This window comes from Lottia gigantea (assembly GCF_000327385.1).
Source record: "Lottia gigantea unplaced genomic scaffold LOTGIsca_61, whole genome shotgun sequence".
NCBI lineage: Eukaryota > Metazoa > Mollusca > Gastropoda > Lottiidae > Lottia > Lottia gigantea.
The window spans coordinates 538,369-562,000 of record NW_008710086.1 but is presented as its reverse complement, the minus strand read 5'-3'; the positions used below and the strand labels follow the sequence as shown (position 1 = coordinate 562,000).

The 23,632-nt window shown below is 34.8% G+C and overlaps 2 protein-coding genes across 2 annotated transcripts; both read right to left on the bottom strand.

The window, feature by feature from the left end:
• Positions 1–1,711: 1,711 nt before the first annotated feature.
• On the bottom strand, positions 1,712–8,396 carry LOTGIDRAFT_235194 (hypothetical protein; the record flags this gene model as incomplete). The annotated part of the gene is made up of 12 exons (XM_009064234.1): positions 1,712–1,938; positions 2,518–2,661; positions 3,120–3,322; positions 3,494–3,661; positions 4,081–4,238; positions 4,860–5,089; positions 5,492–5,655; positions 5,998–6,071; positions 6,366–6,532; positions 6,768–6,931; positions 7,457–7,514; positions 8,028–8,396. 12 exons carry the CDS (start codon positions 8,394–8,396, stop codon positions 1,801–1,803), a joined length of 2,037 nt encoding a protein of 678 aa, XP_009062482.1. The 3' UTR covers positions 1,712–1,800.
• Positions 8,397–13,428: 5,032 nt separating this feature from the next.
• Positions 13,429–22,102, bottom strand: LOTGIDRAFT_128587 (hypothetical protein; the record flags this gene model as incomplete). The annotated part of the gene is made up of 16 exons (XM_009064233.1): positions 13,429–13,598; positions 14,114–14,250; positions 14,635–14,788; positions 15,344–15,479; positions 15,894–15,986; positions 16,304–16,384; positions 16,643–16,684; positions 17,142–17,277; positions 17,585–17,719; positions 17,854–18,015; positions 18,469–18,620; positions 19,153–19,292; positions 19,726–19,807; positions 20,972–21,147; positions 21,402–21,556; positions 21,972–22,102. 16 exons carry the CDS (start codon positions 22,100–22,102, stop codon positions 13,429–13,431), a joined length of 2,082 nt encoding a protein of 693 aa, XP_009062481.1.
• Between the last annotated feature and the right edge of the window lie 1,530 nt (positions 22,103–23,632).

The following is a 23,632-nucleotide window of genomic DNA, read 5'->3' as shown; positions in this document are numbered from 1 at the left end:
ATTGATGAGTCGTCATTTTAACATTCAAACGCAAATAATTATTGACACATGAATTAAAAGGCTCAAATTTTGATAGTGAACTGTGAACCTATTACTAATTAGCTCAGCTAAAAAATTCCAGTCTCTGAGACTAAAGTATGATTGGTCAGAAAAATGGCCTACGTGTCCCTTCAAAGAATAAGATGAAGAAGTAGGTGGAAATACATGAGGTACGAGGGGGGATAATCGATACATGAGAAAATAAAAGTGAAGTGTCCAGAACTGTTTTCACTGTATTGATAATCCTACACCTAACACTTTACCTCATCTATTTGTGTCTTTAGCGAAGCACTGTTTAAAAACAGAATATGAAATGAAAAGTATTTAAACTATTCTCAGCATGTCATTGCCCTGTCTAAGTTAGTGTCATCCTTGTAAGACATTTAGAAAAATCACAGCACATTAAGAAACAACAGTTTTTATGGATATAGACTTCTATTTATTATTGATAACGTTACCTGTGTACAATAATAAGTAGAGGTCTATATCCATAAAAACTGTTGTTTCCTAAGTTAGTGTCATTTCTATACTTCTGATTAATAGTTGGTCAGTGCTATTTAAACGCTAAATTTATCAGCAACGAAGTATGAATTCATCATTTTCATGTTATCTCTGAAGGGGTAGAGGGTTTGATCAACATTTTAACTAAGTTCTGTGTTTATGTGTTCATTTGCCCCATTGTGCACTTGTTTTTTTACTGAAATATTTGATTGCATCAACTACTTTTTTACAATATTTAAAACTCGGCTCAAAATAATTTGTTTTGTTTTTATTTTTATCAATCCTTGATATTTTAGACAATATTTAAACTTGTCTTTATTAAACTTGATTTTATAATGTTTACAAGATTGTGTTCTTTGGGAGAAATAATGTTTTAACAATTCTTGTTATTTAGTATTTGATACAAACTGCCCCTAGACTTGATTGATTTTGTATATTTCTGATTTCTTACTTTTTATGTTGTAGAAATATTTTTCAGTCATGTTTCACTGTGTAGGTTAGATTATCAAGTCACAATAAAGCCTTAATGAAATTCATACGGCTTTTGTTTATTCCTGAGAATAACCGTGAGTGAATAGTAACGGTTGGAAATCCTATATCCAACATAAAGATGGCCTCATCCGCATAGTAACAGTTGCCAGTTACACATCCAACATCATCAAGATGACAGAAACTGAGCATAATAAACCCTGTCCACATAGTAACGGTTGCTTGGCATACATCCAACATCATCAAGATGACAGAAACTGAGCATAATAAGCCCTACCCCGTAGTAACGGTTGCTAGACTCACATCCAGCATCATCAAGATGACAGAAACTGAGCATAATAAGCCCTACCCCGTAGTAACGTTTGCTAGGCTCACATCCAGCATCATCAAGATGACAGAAACTGAGCATAATAAGCCCTACCCCGTAGTAACGGTTGCTAGACTCACATCCAGCATCATCAAGATGACAGAAACTGAGCATAATAAGCCCTACCCCGTAGTAACGGTTGCTTGGCATACATCCAACATCATCAAGATGACAGAAACTGAGCATAATAAGCCCTACCCCATAGTAACGGTTGCTAGACTCACATCCAGCATCATCAAGATGATTAAAACCGAGCCTTAGGCTAATAAGCCCTGCCCCCATAGTAACGGTTGCTATAAGATAAATGCTTACAGGAACCAGTCTTTGTTTATTTAAATTATTTGACACTTGTGGAATTAAAAAAATCTCTTTAAAAGACGACTTGTCCACTGTCCAGGCAAAGATCAGTGTTTCCAAGAAACCGTCTGCACATGTTTATTAAAATCCAGATGATCCAAGACTGTTAAATGTTTAAATTCCTCCCAGTCTATTTGAGTCTGTAATTTCTGCTGTAAAATATCTTCTGAGGGAAATGGCTGAATCTGAAATATAAACAGTTGATGAATGAAAAAATAAACTAAACGACCCTATTTAACAAGGATAACTATTTCCGTTCTCTTGTTACTAGGCTCTTTTGAATTCTGTATACCTGTTGGCCAATGACAATGATTTAACATGGAAAGCAGCTTAGTTTCTCAACGATCCTGCTTTCATGTAATGGCGATGGTTTTACATTGAAAACAGCTTAGGTTCTCAACGATCCTGCTTTCATGTAATGGCGATGGTTTTACATTCAAAACAGCTTAGGTTCTCAACGATCCTGCTTTCATGTAATGGCGATGGTTTTACATTCAAAACAGGTTAGGTTCTCAACGATCCTGTCTACCAGTTGGTCTTTGATCGACTCTCTTTTCATTCATTTGGTACCGAAATCACAAACCATTGTGGTCTGATGTACATAATTGTTATACATGAGTTATTTCCCATATATATGGGTCATTTCGACTGCTCATGGCTCTTCAGAATTGAAGATAAATGTGCCCAGGTACTGCAGCGACCCTTTTACTCCCGAAAAACATGCTGATTGGAGTCCCACAATTCCCAGGTACCTTCAAAAATACCTTTTTCCTCATCTGTTTAGCGAGATCCTGGGTGAGGTGTTTTCGGAAGAATAATTTATTGATCATGATACACTCGGCACCGTCAGAAACCAGACACGAACTGGTGGTCTCTCCCAGCCCCTTTAATACCACTTGTTCTAACCCCTGCAATATAAACAATGTATCATCTGGTTGATATTCATAAAGATGCTACCATGCCATGCTGACTAATATCTGATTTGGTTTATATTCATTAATATCATAAAGATGCTTTCAGGCTGAGCAAAGAGAGCTTATCTGAACAAACACCACGACTGCAATGAACTACCTTGTATGTAGTCTATACTGTAATTGAAAGGTTCTCTGTCCCGTCCCAGCTACTAAAGAGACAGATATGGAACTATATACGCAAGGCATCATATATTTTTGAAGCGTTAATAGATAGGCCTTTAACGCATACGTGCGCGCATTATGTACACAAAATCATCAAAATGCATGTGCATTGGGGTCTACCCATTATGTCGGTCTAGGCCTATCTATAATCTATAAATGGCTAGATTAAGAAATTTGTTTTTATGGTGGGGAAATGATTCTTAGTAAATTTACCCAGAGGGTCTACTTACAAAAACGTCTCCGCGTCCCAGTTTTGTCAGATGGATATATATTTGTTCATCAGGACTGTCGTCTGCTGTCGTTGACCAGGTCTGTTGAGCAAACGATGAGACGGTGGTATTTTGGCGGGAATGTTTATCAATTGGTGGCAGCACGTGTCTTTTATTATAAACATTGTTGATTATGTTGATGTGTTCTACTGCATCTGCTGCCACTTCAAAAACAACAACAAAAAGTCACTTTCGAAATTCAGATGGTAGACAAAAAACATTCGTGGCTTACTTAGCGTCGGAACGACTAGACCCTTTTACATATCACCCCTCCGACCTGCACAAGTTGATACAATGCTGCAACACATGGCAGGAAAAGTCTGACTATACCATACCTTGTTCTGGAGTTTTGGAAACCACGGACGATAAAACAGTGTTGTTTCTCGACAGAGCTATATCAGCCTCTAGTCTACTGCGTAACGGTTTCCGACCAGGTCGTAAGGACGTAGGAGAGTGGGAATCTCTTGCAGACGTCGGTGATCGAACTTTGATGTTCTCTGTTCCTGAAAAACATAAAAAAAAAAGATTAAGTTTTGTGTTTTAAGATTCCCTCATCCTTGTCTGCAGTTCATCCGTAGGCCTACATCATGTTAAAGCTATGTACAATCCTAATTCCACGACAGTTGTTTCTATGCACCCAGATGAATGAATTCAATCCTTCGTCAAATCTCTTGACAATGATTTACAAGGATAACAACATAGATTCTCGACAATCCTGTCAATCAGAGGATTCTGTGGGTTTAAGCTATAAGGAGATTGAATGGGCTTGAGATCTGTTAACGGACAGGAGCTGGGCGACTCTTTCAGGTTTTTAGGAAACTGTAAGGAGTTGCCTAATGTTTCAAGCATTGCTAAACGGTTCGGCAGATATCCCACCAACTGTCGATGACGAGCATTAAATGAGAATAGTAGGCCTACTCACTGTTTGTACGTGGGGTCTGTAGGCCGTAGTCTGTAACTTCACTACGGTAAAGTTTGGGTTGAACAGCTGGTAGAGATTTTAATACTCGACATGTTCCTGACATCACCACAAATATCAGATCTGAATTATTACTATCTTGACAGAGAATAGTTTCTCTTCTGAAATTACAGATTGAAATATTGTCACTTTCTATTGACTGGTTAGTGACTCTAGCTTATCATGTTTTAGATGGTTTACTGTAATTGCATCTTGTCTATCATTACGCCATTACCAATACCCCTCTACCATGTATTGTAATTACCCGCCATTTCTTGTTCTGATTGTAATAAAGCAGGTATGATTAAATTCGGAGCCTAATTGTTTATATATGGGTTAAATCCGCAAGCGAGGGATACGACAATTACCAAACCGTATTTAAATTTCAACGTCAGTCTGAGATTAACAAAAAGTTTTTCTTTTTCTAGCTCTTTTAAACATAAATAAATATTCAATATTGCAGGGTCGAAATTCCTAAATACACAGCTATCCGCAATTCGCCATCGAAATCAGGTCACAAAGTGGCTGATCTATAGTCAATTTATAGTCCATCGTGTCCAAACCACACCCCCATTCGTCAAACTTTCCTGTTAATAAGACCATGTCAAAATCCGTATTCGTGATAGATGTGTATAGTCCTAAGTAGCCTCTCTGCAACTGAATTCATTCGTTGACAAAATTGAGTGAAAAGGTAACTAACTAATGTTCAAAGGAAACGATTCTTCACTAATCAAAAGGCTTACCTGACATATGTAAAGGCACAGATATTCGGATCATTCCAAGGTATTTTATCAACTGGCCATCCTTTCAAAATATCCAGACTTTTAAGGAATTGAATGTGATCTGGTTCCTTCCCTGTATCTGCCTTCATAAAGATGTTAATAAAATCCGGTCTATCTAGAGCCAGTAATTCCATGTCGGTTCGACAAGTTACAGTTGCTGTTCGTATTGAACCCTGTAGTAAAGCTAGCTCCTGGCAAATGAAACGAAACAAACAACTTTTTATGATAGGGTTGTGAAATTGAAGTTGTAGGTCTAAATTTTTGTGTGCCTAATTGGAAATTGAATGAAAGTATGTTTTATATCCCCACCCCCTCCTTTTTCAGTATATCATTGTTTGACTAGGTTGAGCCAAGATGTTTAAACGGAATCTCACGTCTACAGCATGAGATGTGGCTCAGTGAGTTTGATCCTTGCTCAGGGTTTAATCCCTGCATTGGTACAGATTTTTAAACCAGTATCTCTTGTCAGTGATTCAGGTCGAGGGGTTGACATGGAAACAGCGTCGAGTCTTTCGGATGAAATAATAAACTAGCTGGGAGCCCTGTGATATAGTGCATGTTAAAGATCTCTCAGCAGTTGGAAATCGACTTACCCCAAAACTTTTTCCCTTTTCCAGTAAGCGAGCTGTTCGGACATAATATTGTTCCTGTTTCCTATCTGATCCAGATTCGTGTATTTTCGGTAGGCCGTCGTGTGACGCCCTGGATTCCTGTTTCGATTTCTTCTTTGGTCTCGTTTCCAGGATTGTTACTACAGCTGTAAGTATATTGTCAAGTAAATTAGGTCAAGTAAGCATGATCAAAACAATGGGGATTTGACTGTTCTAAACCTATGTTTATTGTACTAAATGTACATGTACTGACCTTGACACGAGATAACCTTGTAGTGACCTTGACCTGAAATTAACTTGTACTGACCTTGACAAGACATTTACTGCCAATGTTATTGACCTTGACTTGAACTTGAACTTGACTAGACTTTAACCAGATTTTCACCAGTACTGACCTTGACCTGTACTTCTGACCTTGACGATGAGATGTAACTTTTAAAGTACTGGCCTTTATCTGACCTTGACCTGAGAAAAAAAATAGTACTGACCTTGACCAGAAAGTATTAGGTAAAATCTATCAGCACGATGACCTTGACGAATTATCACTCGACCAGCTTCGAACCTGAAAATGAGTTGCCGGTTAAATACATAAAGCATAAAAATATAAAATGAAGGGTACTATGGTATGCGTCCATTCATTGACTCATTGTTGTCGATTTTAATATAGTTCGTTAGTTAATCAGATTGTGATTTTTGACAAACGGTTGTGGTTTCTGAGCATGGCATGGTGCAAAATACTTTATGCTTACAAAGTCGAAGGTATATTTTGCGTTTTGATTTAAGTTTGATGGAGGCCAATGTCTCCTATGCTTCAACGTAGATTACAGAACTTCGAACTTTTTCAGATATCATTTACCTTTCATACCATCCGACTTGTAGTAATGCTGTCTGCATTTTTTTCGGGAACTCACTGAAGGCCGGGACTGACGTGTTGAGAGACACTAAACAATGACGGATCTGATCCGGAGTTCGCTCACCAGGATGTAAACACAACGTTTCGATCGTTTCACTGTTAATATGATCCTGAAATACCAATCTGCTATTATATATCCGTCAACTAGATGTTCCTTACAGGGATGTATACGAATCTACTTTGGTAATGATTTGAACGCGTCTTTGTGTTTCCTGGGGCGACAGTCTTGATTTTGATGTTTGTCATGTAATTGTAGCATTGCTACATTCATATATAGTATAGTTTATAGCTGTAGAGTCAGTGGAAGAAATAATACACGCCAAACAACAGCATTTAGAATACTACCTTTTTCTTGACCTTGAAGTCTGTAGGGTCAAAGGTTAAACCAAGGTCGTTATATCTGGTTCTAGTAAGGTGAAGGTCATCACAGATGGTTGTCCATGACAACATATTTCTGTCTGTTTCTTTTCGTCTTTCTCTAAATGCAAAGACGAGTATGGAAATAAAACCTTAATCAAAATTAGATCATACAGTGTTCAGAAGACAAAGACATCAGCATTGTCGGTAATACGATAAAACCACTCACCCCCTCCCCTCCCTTACCCTCCCTCCCTCCGCCCTCTTTGTTAATGATTAGATGAAACCATGGCTCACTTTATCTGTTTTAGGTGGTAGTGTATTAGAACAGTGGCGACACCACCCCAAATAGGGGACAGACCGACTCAATAGAGGGACAAGTTACTGTTGAGGCTGAATTCAAAATGCAGCAACTCTGTTGCCCATGGAGCGTCTTAGAGGGATCTCGCAAGAATTTTTTGTTTTGAAAAATTGCATTCTGACACATTTTTAGGTGCAAAAACGTATAAGAATCTTATTTTTAAAATTTGAGGGGGGTTTGGTACAATTGGATTAGAAACAAACGAATTAATCTTTTTCAAACGAGAGGTGGTACTGATATGAAATTCAAATTTCAAATACTCGAAACAACCTGTAGGTCAATATAAAATGTAAAATCTCGACATACTTGGGTTTACCTACAACTTTTAACATTGTGATTATTTTCCTGACTGCTTTTTGGAATTTCTCTAGGGGCTGAAAGAAAAAAAGAGTTGTAAATATATTTGCTTTGTCAGCTGAAAGGGTTCATATTAGCCACCAGGATCAGTTTCATATCTGAACACAACCCTACACTTCTAATATCATGACTCTACTGTTTAGATTGTTTTCGAGGCATCTCAGATCCCTACGGATAGCAGTAAAGTTGGGAACCAGGATATGAGGAATGAATGTCTGAATCTGTCTACTTCTGATATTATAAAAGACTATTACATTGTATTCAAAATGTCCAGAAGACCTCTCGGGTTCCCACTGTGGTGTTTGCTATTCCAGGACCCAATGTTAGGGTCACACATTCTCGAAACGATCTTAGCCTAAGATGTCCTAGCATCAATGTTAGAAGTTAAGACCCTATGATATCCTAGAAACAGTGTTAGAAGATAAGTACCAAGGACATCCCAGCGCTAAGATCGTTTGAAGAATACTTAGCCAGGAATACATGGCAAGGACTATAATATCTAGTTCAATAAAAATAAATGTCTAATTTACCAGTTCATCCTCGACATATTCCAGTAGAAAGTCTTGTTTTGTCAGATGTAAGGATCCGGGAAAATTTCTCCGTCGTAATTTCCTAAAATTTTCAGAGGCATCCGAAGATCCAAGAGATTTTAATAAATCAAGTTTAGAAGTAGACCCCCTCCGACGATTTTCCTTGGAACTTTTCTCTACAGGCGATCCATGTTTGAATCCTGGTTTTCTCATCAACTCAGACACTATAAACCGTGATTCTAAATCTTTTTGTATATTACTGGTTGGATGTAAAGGTTTATGTTGCCTAGATCTATTGTTATTTCTATTTTTCTTGTCCATTCTCACCATGGCTGTCACTGTTTGTCCCACTGATTTTAATAACACCATTTTTGACTGTTGCTTTTCTTTCAAGTATGTATTATTTGATGGATATTTTAAATTTGTATTCTTTCAATAATTGTGTGTTTGAATCAGCTGATTGAATCATAAATATGTATTCTGTAGCCGGAAAGACTTAAATATAAAAATAAAAGTTATGTCTTTCTTTTTTAAATTAGATGATGTCTGATGTTTAGATACAAGTTAATTTGAAATTTCTATTCCATTTTAGAACTTGAATTTAAATTGGTTTTGAATATCCTCTTCAATTAGATAAAGTTAGTTGAAATATCTTACATATCAAAGACAAGAATAGGCCTACATGAGTTAGTCTATCTTATTTAGAAATGTCAAAAAAATCTTCCTCAAAACAGAATCAATATAGACAATTAAAAACAGATCATCATTTGATCTAAACTTTGTTTTATTTCCTTTAATTTCACATCTTTGTCACAATTTAAAAAATTACCCAATGTTCTAGGCCTCTACAGCAAAATGATATCCAAATACACATAAATACAAAACTATATGAGCTCTCAGAAAGATATTGAAATTTGACTAAATGTTTTGACGACAAATCTGTCCCGTGTCTTCCTTACAATAGGCTCTCCATTTTATTCAGAATAAAAGGTAAACGGTAATAAATCATTATTTGGCGAATTCTTTCTTTATTAGGTCAAGTAAAATAAATTATATGTTTTTCTGCCTTCTGGGGATTATTAAATGGAGATAGTCATCTAAATATCTACTTTACCAGCTGATAGAGCTCAATTTCAGCTACACGTATAGTCATCTGAATATTTACCTTACCAGCTGATAGAGCTCAATTTCAGCTACACGTATAGTCATCTAAATATTTACTATACCATCTGATAGAGCTCAATTTCAGCTAATTGTATAGTCATCTAAATATTTCCTATATCAGCTGATAGAGCTCAATTTCAGCTATCTGTATAGTCATCTAAATATTTACTTTTCCAGCTGATAGAGCTCAATTTCAGCTATCTGTATAGTCATCTAAATATTTACTTTACCATCTCAATTTCAGCTATCGCATGTAATACAAGTTGAAATATCTAGTGGCCTATAAGAGACAATATAGACAATAAGATTTGCTAAGATTAGGATTTACAATAGACCAGTTATAAATAACAAAACTTTTTCTTTCCAATACAAACAATTTATTTTGCACTTTACTTCTATATTTATAACCATTGATCATATTAATATCGTTTCTCTCACAGGGCCTTGTCATCAGTTCTCTCACAGGGCTTTGTTATTGGTTCTGTCACAGGGCCTTGTTATTGGTTCTCTAACCGGGCCTGCCATCTTTTCTCTCTGGTTCTATCAGAGGGCCTTGTTATTGGTTCTATCACAGGGTCTTGTTATAGTCAAGGTAGAAGACGAATTTCATGAAGGGTTGACATTGTGAAGATGAAACTGTGTGGACTCTCTAAAGAGAAGAAGGGAGAACTATCAAAACTTACGTCTTATTTCCAGATGCCTTCTAAGGTTTAGTCTCTAAAAACAATGCCGTTTGGTCGAGTGAATCCAGCGATTGGTCATATTCTCTCAGGTTGCCAACAGTCTGTTGGTTACTGTGTAAGAAGATATAACCAAATGAACATTGTATACATGCCTCCATTCTCAATAGAGGGGCTGACATGGAAAAAGCGTGTGAGTCTCTGTGTGCTACAGACTGGGCACATTTGAAATCGAACAAGAGCTAATGCTGCTGTCCTTACAAAATTTCCCTCATAGCACCCTGTATGGTGTTGCCGGTCTTCATTAGCCCACAAGGTGCAGAAAAGTTTGACGTTTGACTGTGGCCAGAATGTCCCCATGTACTTCTAAAAAGTAGGGGAACGTAAACTTTCAATGCAAATAGAAATTATAAAGAATTACTTCCCTTTCTGAAAAACAACTATGATATTTTAAACTTTTATTTTTTGTTTTTTTGTTGAATATGTACATATTTACAAATTAACTAGCGCTACTTAATGTCTTAAAAACATTAAACTTCCTGCTTGACCCCAGAAGTTACGTTCTCCAAAAGAGCCTCATACATCCACCCAGAATTTATCTTCCCCACTATTAAAATAAATGCTTATTCTTGAAAACTTAACTTTGAATGTTCCAGTCATCTGATTGGTCAACACTAACGTTAATCTTAAATTACGTTTTATTATCCAATCAGATTACTGTATTTCTTTCAAATCGGATTTTATTTAAGTTAAAGTTTAGAGAATATAGCCTCTGATCACTAAATGCATGCTCCAATAGCTTATTAGAATCCAAAAACTAACATCTAAATCATTAAAACATGATATGTTTATATACATTAACAAAATACACACCTTAAAGTCAAGCAGGGGTTACTGTATGCTAGGGGCAGTCAAGTCTCTGTTTTGACCTGAAATTATCGATAAAACAAAAAGACACACAGACAAATTTTTATGCCTGATTGCGGGGCAGTACGTGTGCTACTTTCCATCAATCATCTGAAGACATTTTGAAGGTCAACATGAATGGACACACTGACAAATTTTTTTTAGCGATTTTAAAAACTTACCATAGTCAGGCAAAGATATATACCTGTGTACTAAGGGTAGACAAGCCTCTATTTTGGTCTGAAAGTGTTGACAAAAACAGGTAAACAGGCAATTTCAGTATATCTAAAATTATCAACTATCAGACGGAGATCTACGCTGGTTTCCCCCTAGCTTCAGTGTAAGAAACAGCCCTCCTTTTAAAGCTTAAACAATTCTTAAAGCACTATAATGTACATAAAAACAAAATGATGATATGTCTGTACAATACATCTTAATATTTACAAAAATTGTTAACAAAAAACTTTAAAAAACAAAACATACGAAAACTATGGATATATCAAAAAAGTAAAATGAAGAGAGAAAGAAATGTACAAGATATATATTATTCATAATGTTATGATACAAAATTTTATGAAAAAATTGGAAGATTAGGACAAGCATAGACTTGAAGGTTTTTTGGTCTTCATCCCAGATTATCTTCACAATGTCAAGGTTATACAACCTTCTTCTTATACCTTGACTGTTATAGCCACTGTTCTTATATCACAGAATACAGCCAATCAGAGCCTTCAACAGAAAGATTGATAACATTATGGCTGATTATTTACAGACTTACTGTGAAGGGCTCTGATTGGTTGTATTCACTATTCACAGTCCTTGTTTTCAAAGAGTTGGTAAAAAAATCCAAACCAAACAACGGCACGTAAATGATAGCGCCAAGATGGCCATTACTGATAGATAGATTACTAAATTTCTTAAAAATGAAGGAAACTATTAAATATAGAGGAATATATAGTGATAATCAAATATTGAAATGTATTTTTTATACATCAAATATCTGTTTTATTTCATTCATATTGGGAAAAAAATATGATTCTATAATCGTTTTTTAACGTCGCTGAAATTTCCTCAAAATTATAAATGCCATTGCATGTAATCTAATTTGAATCTAAATAACGAAACACAATATTAATGTAATCTCTACCCACTAATAGTCGCTGAAAGTATCGAAACATAAAATGTATCAACTAGTGGTTAAAGTATCTAGGGCCACGTGGTTTCTAATACAATTTATTCAAAAGTTCGTTAACGTTGATGACATCATCAGATGTATAGTCAGTTTCAAACTGCATCAAATTATCCAAACTTTCTCCATTGGGTGAAAATCTGAAACAGAACATAATAGTCATTAATCAATGTTTTGTATCAAACAATCCTGTTAAATGTGAAACTCAACGTCATGGAAATGTTGATCGACAACAATCATTAAGGGCCTGTATTGCATTGATGCCTAAAAATATTTAAAATCCCACCCTGATGTGAAAAAAATTCCCACTGGACTATCCGTAGTCCCAGTTAAATACATCAATCAGTCAGTAAAATGTATGCTTACACTTCAGGATAGGTTGAATTAGAGGGAGGGTTATAGTCATAGGGAACTGGTGTTTCTGGTCCTTCACTCATATCACGATGTAGTGGCGTATTCTGATGGCTCCTGAAAATATATTCAATCAACATTTTTTTTAATTGAAGCCAATGAGTAGACATTCAGATCATTTAGAAGGTTGTCAAGGTCTTTTGTAATTTAGAGAGATTGTAATGAGGTTTTCTAAAATTTGTAAGTGTATCAGGGACACTGATAGTATCAATTTACATCATTCCAATTTCAATCAGACGTCAGTGCTTCCTGCAATTCTACTAAAACTAAGTGTTTGCTGATGTCACTTACAGCAAATTTGCTTGCATCATATAAGACCTTCGTGAATTCATGACATCATCAAACACACCAATTATCAGCTTGTTGTCTGAATCATCATAATTTTAAGTTTAATGTCGTATATTTTGATGAAAATTAAACAAGGTAAATACATACCATTGTATAACATTTACTAAATGTGGTTTGATGTAGCCATCTTTCATCTGATCAGGTTGCTCTGTAATGATGAAAATAAACTAGAGATAATTATCTGAATTACTTCCTCATGTAGTTTTTAGAAATTAACTTTATGGATATCAGTTATTACTTTATTTAAAGATGGGTTTCCTTGTTTTAAAATGTTCATAAATGTCCATGTATGTTCAATCTGGATAAACAAAAAAGACTTTTTGACCATTCTTCATCGGTCACTCATTGGAATTCTGCTGGTAAATCTCTTCTAATTTAGCTAATTATGAATTAATTATAGACATGTGAGACAAACTGGTATTTTTCCAAGTCATTAGAACACCTCTACTTTCTATTCATATAAATATTAGCATTTTCATTTTATAAATGAAAATAAGGGAACCCATGTTTAACTTAGCCATGTTTTGACAATCAATCTTGATCTAGCTTATGGTACTTGCCAAACAGTAAGAATTGTTTGCTACTCCTGATTGATTGAGAAGTGAAGTAAATTTTATATTGACTGTTGTATAAGCAGCCTTCTTTTCTTTTTCTTTCTTGCTCAGTTCTTATTCTCATCTGAATGACATGATGTTATTTCAAACTAACACAAAATCTTCAACTTACGGACTGCAGGGGAGTAGTCACCACCAAACGCCTGATCTTTAGGAATATTTGGGTACAGATTCACTAAATTATTTAAATCTTTGATTCTGTCTGAGAGTTTACGTATTTTAAAATCGCAGGCTCTGAATGGCGCCAAGTTGTAGACTTCTAAAGCTCCAGAATCTGGAAATTAAAATTAAATAAAAAATCATTTCACGTTTTGGATACAAAATTTTGAGTAGTGACTTGTCCAATTTGAAAAGTTTACTTCCGTTTCTATTATTGTTAGTTTTGTTAATAAGGTTGTACATCACCTCACCAAGTTCGAACATTATTTTATTATTACTTTATATAAACCTAAACAAAATAGCCAATTCAGTTAGGGTCTAACGACAGCCCTCTTGAACATGCGTCAAATTAACCTTTCGACCTAACTCAATGAAGTCTGCTTTGACCAATCATTTTCTACCCTCTCCAGCTCTGACATTTTGTGATGCAGTGTTTATCAGATTAAGTCAAAAGGTTCATTTGACGAATGTTCGAGAGGGCTGTCTTTAGACCCTAACTGAAGTGGTTATATTAAAAATAAAAACTGAGAAAAATCTGAAGGAAAGTTTGGTGCATAATATTGTTTTAACAATATAAGTAAGGTTTTCTGAAACAAGCCTCAGTTTCGTTCTTACCTGGTCTTTGCGACACCCAAGCTATAGTCAGACCTCCTGACTCTGAATCACTGAATCTCAGTAAAAATGTTCCGTTAACTTGAGACTGCAGGAGATTCTCTTGTGCCTGTGCCTTACTGATAAACCCAATGATATGTCTACAAGAGAAATTGAAAGTAACATTATAAATATGAGACCCCTGTTTTCAAACCCTAGAAAAAAAAACCCAAATAGTTCAATAAATCTTATCAAAACTGTAGACAGTGAAATAGATTAGTCTGTAACAAGTTGCCTTCTGTTAGGTAATTAGATGGTGTGGTACTGAATGTTAGAAAAATTATGATGCCAGATAATATTTGGAATGTCATTTGCCAGACGAGATTTTTGTATGATTGCTCAACAAATCTGGCTTTACCAGTTCCTAAATATGATAAAAAGATTGGATTGGACAAGACATTTTATGCCTGACTCTAACTGTGACAATCATGGTCAGTTGTCAGCTTCAAACCCTAACCCAACTATATTATTAATGTTGACCTTACCCTTCTCTCCACTGTCTAACAAGATGTAAGTTGGTGAGTTTTAACATATCGTAGAACCAGATCCAGAAAGTAAAGTTACGACCAGGGAGGTGATCTTTATTAAACTGACTCCATGATACCAAACGATTGGAGAAATCTTCATTAATACCTTCATCTATAAATAGTTAAATTAGTTGGAGTTTTACATCTTAAGAGTCACTTGATTGGCAAGTTCTGCACATTTGGGATTCACGGAATCGAACCAGACAAGTTGGAGCTGAGTTCAAAACATGTAACATGGGTGCCAAAATATAGTAGGTGCAGACAGAATTCAAAATGGGAGAGAAAGATATCATTGGAAATTTTTAAATGTCATTTCTGATTCCGTACTGTTCGATTTGAGGCTAGGAAGAACAGACCTGTTCAGAACTCTCTGTTCTCTCACGGCAGCACTTAGTTTAATTATGCAGGAAATAATTCTTAATAGTTTTATATCCTTCTTTTATAAACATTGGGTTATGAAATGATCTTACTTTTCTGTGCTGAGCTAATGAATATGGCCAAAACCATGCAGTATGCAAAAAGGGAAATTTTAGGGCCTTCACTTACAATTGAAAAATTTTCAATCTTTAAAAAACATTGCTAGTAGAAATTGGCATGAAAAACCATCTCAAGCCACGCTAGCAAACATGATGTAGCAATATATTTGTATATCTGAATAATTACTCACTGAATATCTTTGAGGCCAAGTATTGGAGGTTATTGGGCGTCAGGCCTCGGCCATTATCATGAACAAACTTGGCATTCAACTGTTCAGCTAACTTCGGCCACGGTACTGACTCAGGTACGTGGAATGGCTCTCGGTTCTGAAGTAGATAATAAGGTATGAGATTTGAATCTCAAACGAACAGTCTGTTTTATATTCTGCTAGAATAATTAGAACTTGGAAAGGAAGAAACTAGATTTATATTTAAATTTAATCTACACTACACAAGAATAAAGTTTTCTCAATATTTGCGTTTCCAACTGTTTGAGCAGTTTTCAAGGATAAAGCCACTTTAATCTGTGTTTCACAGCTGAGCTAACTGTAGAATTTCTTTTGATACATCGTTTCCCAACATTTATTGTATTGACCAGGACTGAAGATTTGGGTGTATTCTCCATGAATGACGAGCAAACTAGCTCAAATGTCCGTTTTTGACAAGTCAGACATCAAGTATAGATTTATAGAGTAACAAAGTGGTATCAGGTTTGTTGACGGTCGAGCAGTGAGCACCTACCACATCTGAAAAGGCGTTGTCCCATAAAATTGTTGCCCAGGCGTTGGGATCCTGATTGCCATGAACTGTCACGACAACAGGCAGCGACATTCTCTGAAAGATTAGAAACAAATGTTTTATTTGAAAAGTATTTAAGTATGACATTGTTTCAAAGATGGAATTTCAGATTTTTCTCTCAGTACAAGATAAGGCCTGGCAGCTAGCTCTTATCTACCTTTCTTTTTGGTTTAAAAAAATGCAGTGATAAATGGACATTGCCAATTCCAAGCCAATATTCAAACGCTCTTTCCAACTTTTTTTTTCACATCATTGATCTTCATCATTGACAGGGGGGAACAAGGTTGTTTACTCCACTTGGAGGTCTACAAGTACGTGTGAATGACATCAGGTGTGGAGGAGGAAATACTCACCGAGACTTTACAGCTTAATTCATTACCACCTAGACTGAACTCGGAGGAAAAATAAATACAGAACTTTTCTTCTGTAACACACTGTAAATATAACACAGTTTTATTATTACTATGCACTTGGAATAATGAAATGAATTAAAATACATAATTAAAATATACAATGAACAAAATAAATAAATAAATAAATAAATTAAATAAATAAATAAATAAATAAATAAATAAATAAATAAATAAATAAATAAATAAATAAATAAATAAATAAATAAATAAATAAATAAATAAATAAATTAAATAAATAAATAAATAAATAAATAAATAAATAAAAATAAAATTACTTACGTCTGATCCTTTTTTGTCAGCTCGTTTTATTTTCTTCAGTTGCTAAAAAAAAATTCAACATTTTTCATGATTTGTAGTTGTGAGACACAATGAGTCAATTAGACAATAGTGTGATATAGGTCTTGATGCTCATCAATATCATATGGCCTAATTTTTTAGCCTTTTGTTATAAAGATATCATTCCTCTTATCATTAAAAATATTCCTTTGTGGAAATTTGAAATATTTGACAATGTTGCAAGGGAATAGTGGTCCAATGACTAACATTCCATAATTCCATAAACAAACTCCCTGAACTGAAGTCTACCCTACATATCAATGTTAATTAGGCATGCTATCTAGGAGATTGTGACTACTAGTAAATGAACACTGTTACTGATAATTAAAACTAAAAAAAGGTATGATTGGTTGAACGGATAGTGAAGGTACTCCTTTAATTTATTTTAATAAGCTTTGAACAGAAGTCTGCTGTACAGATTTGACTACTAGTAAATACATACCATATTTTTAAAAGAAATGCCAAGTTGTCCAGTAGCTTGATGATATTCCATAGTTCCACGATTATTTAAAATTTCTCCACATGGTTTTATATCAACTTGAGCTCCATTTTTCATTATTTCTCTAGCTTGACTCTCACTGTTTAAAATACAACATTTCTATTGGTTATTTATTTATAGACAAAATCTGATTGGTTTATATCAGACTTCAATACCATCATCCAATCAGAGTTTTCTAGCGATTTCTTACGATCTTAACTGCAAAACAAACTGTTCGGCAATACATTGGTCCCAGCTAGTATATCTATCATAAGTGAGTATGTCAGCAAGTATATTCATATTAGTTTGTCATTATGAGTCTATTAACCAGTAACACTGACTATATCTATAAATAACTGTATTCGATTTAACCTCTGACCCTTGACCTTGAAGGTCGTGACACTAACCTGATAATGACAGCCTTGACCTCTGGTGGATTCATATGGACATTCAGTTTACCTCCCACCAATAATTTAATACTGGTCGAAAACTTTCCGTCTTTTTTCATCACTTGGGCAGGCTGATTATCAACAATGAAGGTGCTGGAATAAAAAATAAATATTTACTTTACCAGCTGATAGAACTCAATTTCATCTAACTGTGACACTTTTCAGAATTTCATTCTGAAGTACAGTTCACCTAAGATTAAACCAAAACCATATAAATATATACTTACTGAGCTACAAGATTATAGATCAGATCTGTGGCTGTTTTCATCAACAAGGGGAGTTGATCCTCTTGGCCTTCAGGTAAACTAATTGGTAGTTGTCTGCGTAATAAATCAATTTTTTTTATTTGCTGTCGATTTCTCCAGGCAATATCTGCTAATGATTCACACCTATAAAGAAAATATTAACATGAACAAGTTTTTTCTCAGTTGACACCAAATTTTGTGCTTTAGCCTTCAGAGGTATTTTAATTTTGTATCAAGTCCATGACAACAGATTTAATGTAATTTAATCTAGAAAATATCAAAGCTAATAGGTTTAACCAAGAACCAGCTGGTAGGCAAGATCTTTCAGAATATAATTTGTTGTCCTTATTAAATCATTACCAAGAGATTTGGCCAAGGACAAACTAAGTGATTATCTTTACTAAGAGATCTGACCAAGGCAATCTCAAGCTGGTAGACAGGATCCTCGAGAACCTAAGTTATTATCCATGTAAAATCAATGCCAAAAGGTTTGGCCACCGACCAGCTGGAAGACAGGGTCCTTGAGAACTTAGGTTGTTATCTTGGTGAAATCATTACCAAGAGGTCTAACCATGGCAATCTTTGTTTCTATCTTACCATGTTTGAATGTTAGATAAATTATTATCAAATGGAGCGCCATTCCCAGCTAGTTTCTGTTTCCTTAACCAATCAGTCAGTAAATCTCCTAAAACACGATTCTGTAAATCAGCCAATGTAGTCATCAAATCTACCAACAGATCAGCTAATTCCTACAAAAAACCAATACACCAGTGGTTTAAAGAGATAAAGAATCAACTATTTTTTCAAATATTACCGATGATGCCAGATTATCCCTTACTTTGATACTTGACAACCGATTTAGACTTTGATAACTTCACATTAGGACATGGTTTAATTTAGATTGAAATATTTTATTAACAATTTAACACAACAACTTCTAGTGTTGGCTAATCAAGTTAATTTTCTTAAAAATGGAGTTTCAACTTAAAAAGTTCCAGTAGTAAACCTTCAAAAATACAAGAGATAAAGTTTGGCTATGAGACCAGTTATCCCTGATTTTCAGTGACTAGTTTCGTTCGTGTTTGAACTCTTCAGACTGATTAGACTCAAAAACACAATTTTGTTTGATACGCAGATCGTTGTGATAGATTTTAATTTTGGCTAATCATAGGAAATATTGAATGAGAAAAGGGATCATTTTGAATCACAAACTACGAAGCGATGCCGAGCTAGAGAGTAAGCCATGACAGGAAAATTGAGATGAAAAAAATTGAAACTTACAATTCTGTAGTTCAACAATAATTCTGCCTTATCTCTTAAATATGTTTCAATTTTTTCTTTTTTCTGCAACAAATCCAGTTTTTTATCCTGAAGTTCCTGATTATGATTCAACTGATTCTGTTGAATTTGAGCCTCGACACCTTGAATTTGTTCTAAAATAAAAATCAAATACTGACAAATATTGACATAAAATAAATTTTCATTAAAGATACAGTCGTCTTAAATCAACTGTGAGACCTGATAATCTTTATTAAGTGACCGCTTGATCTTTGGAATCCCTTCGTAAATAGCTGATTATAAGTTAATTATTGACTTTTGATACAAACTAGTATTTTCCCTATCATTAGAGCACCTCTACTTTCGATTTATATAAGTATCGGCCGTCGAATAATATAATATATTTATAAATAAATGAAAATAAGGGAACCCATCTTTAAAGGAAGTCTTTTGCTGATAGTTTGCTCATTATTGACATACTTCCTCATATAAAAAGCTCATTAGCTGCTACCAATGTTCGCCAATATGTAGTTAGGTTTTGCAGTTCAGACGTCAGAACTTTGTTTATTTTCCTACCTTGAATTTTAACGTTGTCCTGGTAACGAATAATAAAAGATTCTTGCTGTTGTTTTTTGACTTGAACTTTGCTTTCTATCGACTAAAACACAAAAAATAATCTTATGGATCAATACACCAACACAATTTCATCAAATTTATATTACAGAAAATATCAGCCACCTTTCAAACTTTCCAATTAATTACACATCACACATAGTTACATGGTTTAAAATAATCTAAGAGATAAAAGACTGTCCAGTTATTTTAACTAGAATCATTAGATGTGTGTTCAAAGATCACCACACCATTATAGTGATTGCATTCTTTTGCATATTCTTTCTATATATATATTTCTATAGATGTCTTTTCTAAATATGGAGTATTCTCAAGAAATGACATGTCTTTATTTTAACTTTCTTATGAAGATAATTCTGGACACACATGAATTTAGACAGTTGGCTTAGCTAAAATAAAAAAACCTGTTTCTGAGGGTAAGGTAAGCAGGTTGAAAGAATGACGAACCTGTCTCTTTAAAAGAATCTCATGCTATGTGATATATAAAACACCTACCACTGTTTTAGCAACCAATCTTTCAATATCAATATTAATTCTAGCTTGAATTTCCTCCTCTTCTGAAAGTTGTACAGTAACAGGGGCAGCCCCATTCTAAATATATCATAAATTAATATGTACAATCAATCAAAAACAAGTTATTGTACAAAGGTAACAATTTAGATTTACGAAGATCTTTTCTGCCAGCTAGTCCTTGACCAAACCTTGTGGCATTCTCAGATTATATATACCCATTTACAGCTGGATGGACTAGAATAAAGAAAGATGATTTATTCAACGTCACCAGACTTTCACAAGCCGACCAGGTTAAGAACCAACAACCACCATTTGTCTGATGCTACCTGACCCCTCTACAGGACCCCTTGACACGACCCTCTACCTGACCCCTTGACACGACCCCTTGACCGACCCCTTGACATGACCTCTCTACCTGATCCTAGTCCTTGGATTTTAAACTGGCAGTTTAAGATATGTCCTCTTCCCTGTTAAATTTTCAGTATATCAAGGACAGTCTTCAATCTGTGCCAAATCATACTAAAAATCTAACTTGTGTTGACCTTAACGTGTTCACAAGCTAATTGTAGAGGGACGAATAGGCAAACACACAGACAGGGGTGACGGCAAAATATGTCCAGGTCCGAATGTGATTGTATAAAAACTAGTATTATAGAGAATATTTAGTTCAATAAACTTGCAACGGTTTCATGGTCAAACAGCTTGAATAAATAAAAATCTTTATACCTCCTGTCTGAAACACCAATAAATCACTAATTAAACTTACTGATTCAGCTTCCTGAAGAAGTTGATCTTCTGTTTCTAAACAATTTCTAACAACTTGGACAAACCCCATCGGATTTCTTTCATAAACTGTCTGAAATACATTTCATTATTGACATTTTGGTTGATTGAGGGGAGATAACTCTCCGGTCCAATTCGTTAGAACTTCCTAGCTGACATTGTAGTTGGTCATGTTAAAAGAAAGTGTGAAACAATAAACTATTCCGATGCAGGCAAGGCAGTGATTGAGTCGTATCATTGATTTTCTAGCTGCCATGTTGATGAAGTTTAACAAATAGAACCAAAATTACACTAAACCCTGTCTCCACTGCTTCAATTTAAACCTACCTTTAATTGATTTGCTATTTCACGAAGTTTCAGTCGAACGTAGAGTTCGCTTGACTCTGTGGCAGCCTTTTCTTCTATCATGGCAATCAGTTGAGCCAACAGTTGACTGGCATATGCAAGATGGGTAGGATCTTCTATCTGAATTTCAGCCCTGAAAATAAAGGCTACATTTTAGACTAACTAGTCTATGAAGTGACATTAATCTGGATAATCCAATCTACACACCTTTCTAATAGTCCATGAAGCTTTACCGAAACACATCTCAAAGTAAAGGCTTTGTTTTAAAGACAAACATAATCCAGTCTACATTATAACGTAAAACTGGATAATCTAATCTACACACCTTACTAAGTGTCCATGAACCTTTACCAAAACACATCTCAAAGTAAAGGCTATGTTTTAAAGACAAACTTAATCCAGTCTACATAATAACATAAAACTGGATAATGCTATCTACACATCTTTCCAAAAGTTGTGTGCTGGCATGATATATATCGGTGAATCGATGTATTGCGATACAACATATGTCATGATACGATGCATAGTGATAATAATATAAGGTTAACACCCACCATGGTTGACTCTCTATCCATTCAGCGAAGAAATGACGAACTTCGATAGGTAACCCATGAATATAAAGAGGTTGGATACGGTCAAAAATAACCTGGGATTGCTGAATTCGAGCCCATTTTGACATTTTGACTTCATACTGAAAATATATAACAAAAACAATCAGATTTCACGTATTTGATGATATATGCCCACATGTTGGCTAGTTCTGTATTAACTGAGTAGTCCCTTAGTCTCAGCACACTAGAGAATCCAGGTTTGATGATAATGCTCTATGTTTCTCTTCCTAGTTCACACCTCATATCTCTACTGCAATGGCCACCATTCTGAAGTCATTGAACGTACCCGTACACATAGCTTCTGTTTGTAAATATAAACACAAAAACTTGTGAATAAAATATTCAACCACGCCCTTTTATATATAAAAACCATCCCTAAAATTCACTTCCTAAGGAAAAGCTATTTAGCTAAGCTAATCAATAATAGAGTTCACAGCTCACTGTCCAAATTTAAGCCTCGTCATTTCATTTTATTTCTGTACATAGAAAAGATTCAGAGAGTGAAATTTCAAGTTTAAAGTTTATTTTCTTACAATTCCAGTATTTCTGAAGACTATTTACATATATTCAAGCCCCAAATCAACTCCCGCAAATGGCCAACCATTGATTCACAGTCCCATCTATTTATTCGTAGGTGAGCGTGGTTTTTAACGACAATGCCTACCTTCTCTGTATATCCTCCATTCTGCCCAATATTCTGAATGTGTGAGTTTTCAAACTGTGATATATCATTTAAAACATCTGAAAACTCTTCCTTAATTTCGACTGAATCCTCCATCTTCATTCCAGATACTGAGCGCTTTGTCATTGGTTAAATTATATATTCACAAATTCAAGTTTGTTTTTCCAGGAAAATATTTTCGATTTGTGATTTTTGGACCTGTCTAAGTGTTCGAGTTAAAGGTCTGAGCTGCGTGATAATCGTCAATCATGGACACATTTGTTAATCTCTGCTGAAATCTAGTCTATATCTTCCGAAATTCTAAGAACGCAAGTTGATATCTGAGTTAAATGCCTACAATCTGATTGGAAATTTAACTTTTTTATTTGAATTTAACATGTGTAAACTAATGAACTAACTTTCTGAGAATGTATCATGTCTTCATGTGACACAAGAACGCAACTTTTTGAAAATGAAACAGACATTAGGAAATCCTACTTATTATTATTATATTCTGAGTATGGTGTTCCAACAAGAATAAGCTCTACTGGTACGATACCAAAATTAAATCCCAGTATTTATCGAATAATTCAATAAACATGTGGGCCTAAAAAAAGATCTACGCTGAATCAACCATATGCTTTGATATATATATGAATCCAAAAACTGCTGTTTAACACTCTAGCAAATGATTGGTCCAATTAAATGTCTCGTGTATGACTCAAGAATCAGCGCAGAATCAAGACTATTGTATCCAACACCATAATCCACGATTTTATCAAAATTTCACCATAAGACTCCTAAGTTTACACTTCAAAATAAGTTTTTTTTTATGCTTAAAATGAATTCATTTAACTTCAAAACAGTTTTAATAAATATTTAACACTTCCAAAACCAAATTAAGATGCAGACTGCATAAGAATATTAGTCTACAATC